The 11,337-nt window shown below is 47.0% G+C and overlaps 2 protein-coding genes across 2 annotated transcripts; both read right to left on the reverse strand.

Annotated features, from left to right (window-relative positions):
- Positions 1–1,279: 1,279 nt before the first annotated feature.
- LOC140219846 (uncharacterized) lies at positions 1,280–10,296 on the reverse strand. The gene is made up of 3 exons (XM_072289821.1): positions 9,996–10,296; positions 7,506–7,733; positions 1,280–2,546 (listed from the first exon to the last, which is right to left on the reverse strand). Exons 1-3 carry the CDS (start codon positions 10,002–10,004, stop codon positions 2,292–2,294), a joined length of 492 nt encoding a protein of 163 aa, XP_072145922.1. The 5' UTR covers positions 10,005–10,296; the 3' UTR covers positions 1,280–2,291.
- On the reverse strand, positions 4,739–5,707 carry LOC126528890 (uncharacterized). Its single transcript, XM_050176481.3, has one exon. The coding sequence runs from the start codon at positions 5,432–5,434 to the stop codon at positions 4,739–4,741; it is 696 nt and encodes a 231-aa protein (XP_050032438.1). The 5' UTR covers positions 5,435–5,707.
- Positions 10,297–11,337: the final 1,041 nt, after the last annotated feature.

Consider the following 11,337-nt stretch of genomic DNA (forward strand, 5'->3'; position numbering starts at 1 on the left):
GACGCCACCGGCTTTTCTGCGACACGAGCTCCTTAACGCTGTCGCGTTAAAACTTGGCTGAGATTTTCACAGCAGCGTATGCTATCCGGGGACTATGTTTTTTCACCGAGCCCGATGAGTGGTACAGCGCCCCTTTAAATATAAATAGACGCCATATATATATATATATATATATATATATATATATATATATATATATATATATATATATATATATATATATATATATATATATATATATATATATATATATATATATATATATAGTCATAGCAACAAGGCATACAAATAAGTAGTGATATCCAAGCAATGAAACCATTATTGCTGTTAGCGATCGTCTCGTGGTTGTTTTCTTCGGCATTTTACTTTTTTAATGATCATCCTAGTTCACCGAGCATTTGACAATTTGTACTTACTCGGGAAGAAGTGGTACGTAGGACAACCGACTGGAAATGAAAAGATGTACGCGGTTATTGTTTAGTAACCAACTACGTTAGTTCAGCAGATAACATGTGTGTTTGCTAGCCACCCACGCCTGGTAAAATGCACTGCCATGATAACGCACCTTTTTTCCCCTTTGTTGCCTTTATACATGTCTCAGACGAGACACTCCGCTAGAAATGTCAGTTAAGCATTTTATGATCAAACTGAGCACTTCAAAAAAGCAATTCCCAAAATACTTTCCTTGTAACCCAACGGTAGCGCTTACTCACTTTTCTGCCCAAAGCCACTGGCCTTCATATTTATTAGGTATTAAAAGAAGACCGCACCATTTGGTCTCTCAGTAAGCTTTGAAGTAGGGTCTTATACAAATCCACATGTACAGTCCTTGCGGCTTTGTATAAAAACAGACATTATCAAATCATACATTGTATATGTAGAGTCATAATGAAGTTTTAAATTTTCGCTACTCATTCAAATAGAGTTTGAAACTGCTTTGAACATATCGCGTGTGCAACTCATTTTGCGGTTACTGTGCTTCCTAGCGCATTCAAGCTTAGACATTTGCCGCTAGAAAATATTGCACAATAAGTCATTAAGCACGTTGGTTGCTTGTTCGTGCAATGCCATATGTCCGTGTTTACCCCTTACTGATATGGTCTTGCAGCCTGCAATTATGTGATTTGTAATATCGGTCTTAGATAAACCTCACTGTACCCACCACTGCTATGCAGTGTTTCTGAAGCAACACTATGTGAATATAATGTACACAAAGTAACTAAATGTTTGAAAAACAATTCTGCATGAGATACACAATATTGCAGCTGACAGAGCAGGAGCTGATATTCTAAGAGCTCGTTTCTTCGTTGTACGACAAAAAGGAAATGAACTAAAGTTTCCTCTTATGCGCTAACATGAAATTCAGTTATTCAGCTCAGCATGACCCTTAAAAACTTGTCAATGATCGGTACAAACGTTAGTGTTTCTTATTATTTTTATTTGTGATTCTCTGCTAATTACTTGAGAACCTATGACCTCAAGCATTTTTCTCGAACGACTGCTACAGACTTTTCGCAAAGAAGTTTTCGAACTATGCAGAACACATCCACATCTAATCAAGTAGACATGTCGCCTGCTGTGCGTATAGAGTTTGCGTACTTTATATGTTCAAAAGGCCATAAATATAAAACAACTCAAAGCAAACTACAAGAAGAATTTGGTCAACGCTCTACGTGCTGTTAAAATTCATCCTTAAAATTTCGATCTGCATCCGGCACATTTGGGTATGCATGTGAATACTGGTCTTTCTCCGCTCTCTTTTTTTTTCTTTTTTTTTTTAGGAAAGCCCAAGAAATGTTGAGCTGAAGCTTCCATCCAGGTGAACTTTCTGCAAGACCCACTACATCTTGTAGTACTCTGCACCCTTTTTAGCTGGCTTAGACGCATCCTAATTAGTCTCACAAAAGCGAGACTGCTTTGCGAGACTGCTTGCGAGACTGCTGCGAAACGCTTGCGAGACTGCTCGCAAAAGCGAGAAGCTAAGGCCCTATCTGGTCCTTAGCGATGGAAATGTTCATCAATGTGGATTATACAGCTCAGTCAACTTTTCTCAACACGCATTCACTTACAGCACTTTCGCTATATCGCAATGCTTTATAGAGTGCATACATGTGTATATGTAACAGACGTCTCGTATTCCTCTGTTCATTTGATATTACATACGGTCGTGTGTCCTTGACACGGTAAGGGTCACCTGCTTTATCGTCCATTCAATGCAATTCTTTATTGCTATCGGTGAACGAGGCCTAGTCAGATGCTGTCGCCTTGTGACCTCATCATAAGTGTGTAAGCTATCGCAATGCTCGAGTAAATTTCAAGCATCCGCACCGCTCACGTTCTCCAGGGGTCATGGGGGTGACGAGGCCTAAGTCCTCGCCGCTGCCAGCCCTCGATGGCAAAAACGAGGCCGGTTCCGAGGCCTGCAGCGCTTTGTTGCGTTTCTGCTTCTTCTCGAACTTCGCCAACTGCTGCTGTTGTTGCTTCTCTTTGTGCGCTTCCTGAAGCTTCTGCAGCACCATCTTCGCATGCATCATTGCCGGGTTCACCTGCAATAAAAACATCACGTAGTTTTAGACAACACGTTGTTTTAGTTAGTCCGCAAGCGCGTTACATTTTACGGTATACCATGCAGTTCCCAGAGTCACGGACGGCATTATACAGAAACACCGTTAGCGACACCTTGTGACACTTCGTCTTACCATGATGTGTTAGAAATGTTCTTCTTACATGGATGTTCTTGTTGAAAGAAAATTTTCAATTTAAAGTCAGGTATAGGCCGTATCAGAGACGCAGCCGTATATATAGTGGTGGTGCGTGAAACGTCTTGTGCGTGCTGCAAACGGGGTATAAGCACTAGGGTACAGAAATTACTTAATGATATACCCAAGTAACTTGCGCTAAAGCGCAAGTGACCACGTAGGACAACAGAAGTGTACGAAGACAGAGCTATAAGTTAAATTTATTCACGCGCTAGAAAGGTTATATACCTAACTTATGTGACAGCTATAGCGGCTGTCCTATGGTCTAATTTTGCGATCGTTCACGCTTCCTATTAGTAATTGGCCTGCTTGCTTTGCAAAGGTTGTTTGGGCACTAGTGTAAGGGAGTGGACCCCCACCCCCACACACACACATATACACACATTGGCGACGCCCGAGAAAGCACTGCGCCGCTCGACCCCGCCCACTCGTAGGTCATTAGGTCTCCTGCGCTCGCTATTTGGGGCAAGCTCCACCACTGGAAAAGCTGGCGCCACCGCCGGCGTGACGTGGCATGGGGGATCACGAGGACACAGCGGGCGCGTCGGCTGCTTCGGAAGCGCCGAAGCGAGCTGAAAACGAAAGCTTAAAGTCCCGGCTGCGCTGCGGTTCTGATTAAATGGTGAGGCTTTACCGCCTTAGGTGTCTACTTGACAAGATTTGAAAGTACTATAATAGGTAGTGGCTGCCTTTGGAGGCGTGCAGCATGGTAGGCTGCTGCTCGGTGCCGCAGTGCCGGACGTACGCAACGGAGCCCGTTGTCAGCCTTATACGCACGTAGCCGCAGGACAAGGAGCTGCGTGAATCTTGGCTCGTGAAACTTAGAAACGGCAGACAGCCATCGGCTACAACTCGTGTATGCAGCAAGCACATACGCGAGGAATATTTATGCTAGGGCGGCGTTGTGCTCCGGCAGCAACTGCGCACTTCGCGACCGGGTGCAAAAGGAACTGACGACCGCGGCTCAATCTCGCACGTCATTTATGGAGGAAAGCGGGGAAGCAGCGCGGGAGATAGAGGGGGGGGGGTGGCTTCGATTCTGTCATTAAGTGCGTACTTTGCACGGCTACGCGTGGTCGCGTGCGCCGTATCTTGAAAGTGATCTGCACACGGCTCATACCTTTGTGCTTGCTGTGTTCTAGCCGCTCTTGCGTTGAAGCCGATATACGGCACGAAGGTCACTTCGCTCGCTGCTGCTGCCGCGCTTGCTCACACCAGATCTTTGACAGCGAGTGTCCGCGTTCATCGACTGTGATGTGATCATGCTTGCTCGTACGCGCTGACGCCATGCTTGTTCATTCAGTTAGTAAGCGAATGTTTCCAAGTTTGTGCGGCCGATAAAGCTACTATCCTTACATCGTACAGCTGTCTGCTAATTTGTTAGCGCAATCAATGCTCCACCTTTCGGGCGAAGCTGACTTTTTTTTTAGAGAATACTGCTTTCGGTCGGCCGATGTTCTTGCGGCCCAGGGATGCTGTGAACGCTTGGGTTGGTCGTGAATTCGACTTCACTGCAGCTTGCCACTATGTGCGCCTTGGCAAGAGAGCCGTCTGAGCCATAGGCATAGCGACACAGCTTGTATAGGGTGCGGTCATTTTAAACTGATTCGACGAAGGGGCTATAGTGCAGGCTCTCCAAGTGAGCATCTTTTTTTTTTTTTATTCAGATACCCTAAAGGCCCTTATGGGCATTACATAGGGGGGGGGGGTTAACAACAGGAAATTTCAAACACAAATATAGAACACCGTGGTAAAGATCACCGAATACAACAAGAAAATATAAAAAGAAAAAAAAGGAAAGAGAATTGCATACATGATGAAAACAACAACAACAACAACACTCCGTACAAAGCATGTAGATACACTTACAATGCGTCAAAGGCATAAAATTCTGCTTTTACCCAACATGCGTAAAACTGCGCTTCAAATTACTAAAAAATGAGTCATGATCACGTATAGAAGCAATTTCTTTTGGCAGCTTATTCCAGTGATGAATAGCTAGAAAATGAGTCATGATCACGTATAGAAGCAATTTCTTTTGGCAGCTTATTCCAGTGATGAATAGCTAGAAAGAGCGGTGATTGTCGCAGGAGATTCGTACGTGCAAACATGGGACGCACTTTGAAGGGATGGTCGAGGCGGGGAAAAATTTTTTGTGGGGGTTTGATATGGGATGCTGTAAAGGATGACGGGGTATGATACAATCTGTGGAAGTGGGAAAGCAGTGCTAACAGTCGTCGTGTTTCTAGAGACGGTAATTGGAGGGACTCTTTGATAGCCGTGATGCTGGATGTTCTAGAGTATGTTTTAGTGATGAAGCGTGCTGCTTTATTTTGTAAAGATTCCAGCTTGTTTATTAGGTAAGTCTGATTTGGATTCCATATTATGGAAGCGTATTCAATCTTTGAGCGAACTAGAGCTGTGTAAGCTAATAATTTAGTTGACTCATTTGCTAAATACAAATTTCGCCTAATGAATCCAAGTGTTTTATTTGCTTTCGAAATTATTTCATCAATGTGATCATTCCATGTAAGGTTAGAAGTTAAATGGACTCCCAAATATTTTAATGTAGACACATTCTCTATGCATATGCTGTTCATAAAATATGAACTTAAGTGAACGTTACTGGCTCTGCTAAATGTCATTGTTTTAGTTTTAGAAACATTAATTTCCATTTGCCATTGCTCGCACCAAAGTGAAATTTTGTTTAGGTCGGCCTGTAAAATATTAGTGTCTTCAGAGGTGATAATTTGTCTGTAAAGAACGCAGTCATCTGCAAACAATCGAACTGTTGAGGTCAGGTTGTTACTGATGTCATTAATGTAAATTAAGAATAGGATTGGGCCAAGTACGGATCCCTGAGGAACGCCAGATTTAACTTGTGCTAAAGCGGAAAAGTGATCATTTACGGAAACAAATTGGTAGCGATTGGTTAAAAAACTTGAGATCCAATTAAAAATTTTACCATGTATGTTAAGCATCTCAGAAGAAAGCCGGCTGCCTGCCCCGGGGTACGCTCGTGCCCAATTCGTATTCCGGTCGGCGTCCGGGTGTGGGTTTAGAACCAAATACTTTTCGCAGTAGAAAAAAACGCCCTATCCACTTGGCCACGGCTGGCAAACCAGCTTAAGCAGCGAGGGACGGCGGAAACAGGCAGCCGAGATACGCGAAGGCCAGTAGGAATTGGGAACAAAAGAAGCAGCCCTATTATGTATAAGTTCTATCTAGCGTTTTACCAGTGAGCTTAGTCGACTTATGCTTTCTCAACTAGTCTCAAAGCTTTCCCACTGCAGTTATGCAACTGAAAGACTGAGCAGCTGTCGAAGGACTCAAATGAGCCGTTTTGAGAGCGCTGCTCTTGCCCGTTCCTGCGTTGAGTGCCGGCGTCCCTCGTAACTGAGCGAACGAGCGCAGCGAAGTAAGAAAGAGCGAACGCGGGGCGCAGCGAGCGATGAAAGACGGCGAGAGCGAAGCTAGCACCAGGAGGAGAGCGGAGGAGGTGAGCCATTGGGCGGGCGCAGCGGAAGCACGATGAGGAAAGCGCAGGAGGAGAGCATGGCGAAGGGGTGAAAAGGAAAGCGGATTGCCGCACGAGACGTGCTCAACGGCGGCGAACAGGCACGCAGTGAACGCTAGGGAAACGAAGTGCCGAGGCGGCACAGTGCCGGCGCCACTAGAGAGTATGCGCTCCGCGCACACCACGCGTTCCCGTGTTAACGCTTTCTTGCTGAACAGTGAGCGACGCAACCGGTGGAAATGCTTCGTCTGACGCAGCTGCTAAACATGCTGCCCGAACAGAGGCTCAGCGCCGCCGCCGAAAGGACCCTATCGTTCAGACACATTCTTTGCCACAATATATCGCGAATTCAATACACCTAAACAGCTGCGCTCGAAATTCGCATTAGGCAGTACCGTAATCGTCGGCGAATTTATTTAGCCCATGTGGCAATTTGCCACAAAGTTGGCAGCACCGACTCCAATTCGCCGGTATGAGCACGCCTTTAAGAAATTACAATTAAATAAAGTAAACAGGTAAAGTACTCCTTGAATTGTCTCTTTTTGTTCATTATGCAAATAGTGAGGACAAACTAAGAGTGCAGTACGAATATCCCGATGTTTAACGCATAGAGAATTGGTTTTCGTGGCGCTGCCAGCTACGTTCGCAGAGTCTTATGACGTCACGGTGGTGACAACTGCTTTCAGTAAAGTGTCAATCCAAAACTACATGTGTGCCTAGAAACATCAATGAACACAAGGAAAATGCAGTACGGTCATATGGGCGGAGCTCGTACTCAGTTATCGGTTTTCCACCGAGTGTAGCGAAAGAAATCAAGACTAATTTCTTTTTTTCAAATTTAGCACCGAAGCTCATGCACAAGTACGGGCGTGTGACGTCATAGATTTCAACGTTCGTTCTCGTATTTGGGCCGTTTTGTCCCCATTCCGGTTCTGGAACTTGCAAGGCTTGAGTTATTGATTTCAGTGGAATATGCAATGTATACCTCCGTATAGCTTTAAACAGACTCCAAGTAGACGCTGTCAGAATATATGACGTCACACCGAGCATGGACAGGATCTTCAGGGAGGCGTCGTTCCCGGTCGGATTTCGCTTTTTTTTTCAACTTTTATGACTTGCCGAGCCTTCGCTCGTGGTAATAGTGGCAGCTTTGCTCTTGTATAAGCATGCTTTTCTGATACAGCTAATTATTCTTATCTAGTGTCCCATTGAGAACACATGCGACCGACCTGGTCCCGTGCTGTCGGCATGATTGACATGGAGCGGTTTCGTGACGGGGCCACGCTGGCGCGAACGCTCTTCTTGCCCGCATAGAAGAAGGGACTTTGAGAGGCGCTAGCGGGCTGCCTGGTGGCCACACTTGGCACGGATTCCAAGTCACCAGGTGTCTTGGAGCCACCTGCTGACGGCCCAGGAGTGTCTGAAGGCGGCTTGGCGCCGGGCGCTTGCGGTGGCACCTGAAATGACGTGCAATCAGACACTACGTCGGCGACCCAATCAGCCGGACCAGTCGTTCGGGGCATTCAGCACGTAGTCTCGTCTGTGCCCCGATCATTCAGACACTAAAGTTTAGTCGGTAATTTAATCACGCCATCTGTCACCCAGGGCCGTTAGCCGTGTGAAACCTTCAGGCATTGTCACTCGGCCACCAACTCGACCGTGCATTCATATAAGGCACGGTACTGACATGATAGTTTCGACTAATAATTTATTGTGGTAAATGAAACTACTTTGCCTCTAAACCCTAGGTAAAATAATGACATGCCTCAGTGCGCCGTTAATAATTTATTCCAATATATTGACACGTGTACTTATCTTTATCGGGCGACCACGTTTGGCCGCCTAACAAATGTTATCGCGCAGCGCAGGACGCGCCTGCATGTAAAAGAAGTTTCTGGAATGATATCGATGGTTCGGTACACTGTCTTTCACCGCAACTTGTGCAATCTGATTGCATGTATGCGCGACGGGAATAGTGTAGAACTTTGTGGAAGACGCGCGAGTCCCATCGGTTAATCTGGAACATTCGACGACTGATCTATAAAAGCCGACGCGCTTGACCCGCTGATCAGATTTTCGACGATCGCCAACCGTGTTCGCCGCTATCGTTGTGCTATAAGTGTAGCCTGTTTTTGTGGGCACAGGTTCGCCCAATAAATGTTAGTTTTGTCTTTCACAGTATTACTACTGTGTTCTTCAACGTCACCACCACGTGACAATATGTTCTCGGCCAGTTTTCGGTTTAGTTTCCAGGAATATGTCGTGTCGTGACGTCACGACACCCTATGTGCGGGAACAGTAAATTACGACGCTTTGGCACTCTCTCCAGTACGCTGGACTCTCCGCTATGCTGCTGCATTGGCCCTCACAACCAGTAGCGGCATACCGAGCGAGCTTGAGCGAGTGTCGCAGTGTCGCTATGTCCGGCTCCCACGTGACTACCACTGCGTAGTGATCCTTCTAAGTCAGTCAGACCACAGGCCGGCAATATAGACAACAAATCCATGAGTCGTTCCGTCTGTATAGTATAACGGAAGAGTACTGGGAACTAAGGCAATGAGCTAACAAATGAGATACTCGGTCACTCTTAGCTCGGCCGCTCGCGATATTCACCAGTCAGGCAATTAGTGAGCCAGCCAGGTACTCGGATATAAATTTAGACGTATAGTCCTACAAAAAAAGAACTGCTTCGTCAATCAGATAGCTAAACATCCTGTTCGTCAATCAGTAACTTGTTGCATTAAGCCAGTCCGCTCATACTGTCAAGTGCATTAGTCAATTACTCATTTCGCTAGGAAGGCAACACCACGCGTGTCCAGTCTAGATTTAATAATGTTTCGTTCATTAAGTCGTTCATTAGCTGAGATGGTGGTTTGAAAGTGGAAAGAAAGAAAGAAGAATCCTAACACCTTGGTCTGTCATGAAATAAGCGGGGATCGCATGCGAAATACCTGCAGCTTTAAATGAACGCGAGAAATAAAAAAAAAATAAAGACACAGGAGAAAGTAAAATTAAAGAGAAGCATGAAGTAGCAAGCTCGATTCCGAGCCACGGTTCCTGCATTCCAGTGTGAACGAGCTGCAAAAACCATGTAGTTTATACTGCTCTCTGTACGCATGTTCAAGACCTCCAGCTGGTCAAAAATGACTGCGTCATAATGTCATTTTCATGGTTGGCACAATTAACACCGTTCAAGGAGGCCAGCATAGCGCCGCTGCTCCCGCAACTTGTTCCGGTAATCTTGCATACGTCTGCGCTGAGTACGTATCCGCTTCGCTATTATCTCTGACGAGAGATATCTCTGACGAAGCAACGTTTCAGCTCATTAGGCTACGAAGCACTTAAACCCGCTGCTCATTGGCGGCAACAAAGGTTTTCGTCATTGGACGTCCCTCGCAAACCTGTATTTCAGGCCCTTCTGTAGGGTTTGCGGAAAATTGCAGCTCTCACGGCAATTAACGTGAGCTGCACTTCGACTCTTTCATAAACTTTCGAACTGATGTCCCTTCATGCGTCGAAGCTAGGAGGCAAATATTGTTACTTACGCGGACATATTTCTGGGAAACAAAGGTGTAACGCCTCCCGGTACAGATGGGTAACGCCTCCCGGTACAGTTGGGCAGGTACGTTACCGTACCTGCCCAACTGCTCCAAAACATTTTGTTCGAAGCGCTTTGAGCCACGAAGTAAAAGGAAAAGGTATGGCGCCTATCGTCGTACCTGTGACATGGCGGTTCAGCGCTGCGATGCCAGGCGTCGGCGTAGAAGGCGAACGACTTCCACCTTGCCCACTTTCTTCTTTCTCGTTCCTCGCCTCGAGCGCTCGAACGAGAGCGCGCTCCTTGAAATTATCGCTAAACTTCTTTCCCCTCGAGTCAGTTTATTTATTCGTGGGGTCTAACGTCCCAAAGCAACACTCACCCTGTGAGTGACGCCGTAGCGAAGGGCTCTGAATTGTTTTTTACCACCTGGAGTTCTTTACCGAGCACATAAATCTAACCCTGCATGCTAGCGGGTGTTACGTTTCGCCTACGACGCGCGGTATAGCCGGCGCGGATGCAACGGACGCCGGGGCTTCGTTCAAAACGGCGGACATTTTGGCCCGTTCGGAGCTCCCGCAAAGCCTCCCCGCCAAGCGCGTCCAGGCGTGTTTCAGTGCCACGTGTCTTCGTGTGTGCGTGTGTGTGTGTGTGCCCACGCTTGTCAAAGCGCGGCAGCCGGGGAGAGGAGCTCCCCAAGTGTGAAGCGAGGAGGTCTGATCGGCGCCGAGTTGGCGATGCGTCACTACACTCGTCTCAACGTGTCTCTCAGTCTGTCCGTGCCCGCCGTCACGTTGTCTCATCCCGTGACCTTCCTTCTTGCCCGCGACGCCGAGAGTATAAGAGCAGCTGCCCCCGGACGCCAGGAGAGAGGCTCCGATTTCTTCTGTCGAGTTACGTGCTCTCCCGTCTCTCACTTCGGTCGACCTGAGCGCCCGCTCTTTTGCGATGTTAGAATAAACCAGTTGTTCTGTTACCAGTCGACTCATGCTTTGCCGGGACCTTCGGATGCTTCCAGTGCCCCAGGCCGCCAGGCCAACGCTACCCTTGGGGCTTGCGACCCATTTGCAACAACGGGCGTCAGCACTGAGGTTCCAACAACTCGTGTCAGCGCTCAGATCCCAACAGCTGGTTGCCAGCGGTGAGATCGCGACAACGGAGGCCAGCAGCGAAGAGATGCGGTTGACTGTATGCTGAGCAGCACAACGACCATCCGGGAGCAGTGCAACGAGCCCTGTGTGATGACTGGTTGCCTGCAGCGGAACGACTGCGCTGAATTCTTGGCTGCGAGGTTTGGTGAGTGCGGGACTTTCTTCTTCTGAGTTTTGCCAGGCTTTTGTTAGTGTCAGAAACAGCTGGTAATTGTGGTTGTCGTTGCTGCCGGGTTAGTTTGCGGCAAGACAATAGTATGCAGTAGAGAAAGCAGCATTCAGAACAGCCATGGATTTGAAGTCGTTGCGCAAACCGAAATTGCTGGAGCTTGCAAGAGAGTTGGGTCTGGATGTCTCAGACAAACTCAGAAA

This window comes from Dermacentor andersoni, chromosome 8 (genome assembly GCF_023375885.2).
Source record: "Dermacentor andersoni chromosome 8, qqDerAnde1_hic_scaffold, whole genome shotgun sequence".
NCBI classification, from domain to species: Eukaryota; Metazoa; Arthropoda; class Arachnida; order Ixodida; family Ixodidae; genus Dermacentor; species Dermacentor andersoni.

What these genes read in the sequence shown, in the direction of transcription:
- LOC126528890 (XM_050176481.3), bottom strand. Translation starts at nt 5,434, where the DNA reads ATGGAAATTAATGTTTCTAAAACTAAAACAATGACATTTAGCAGAGCC.
- LOC140219846 (XM_072289821.1), bottom strand. An exon ending in TGCCGACAGCACGGGACCAG is followed by an intron (nt 2,547 to 7,505) that starts GTCGGTCGCATG and finishes TTTTTATTGCAG; the next exon opens with GTGAACCCGGCAATGATGCA.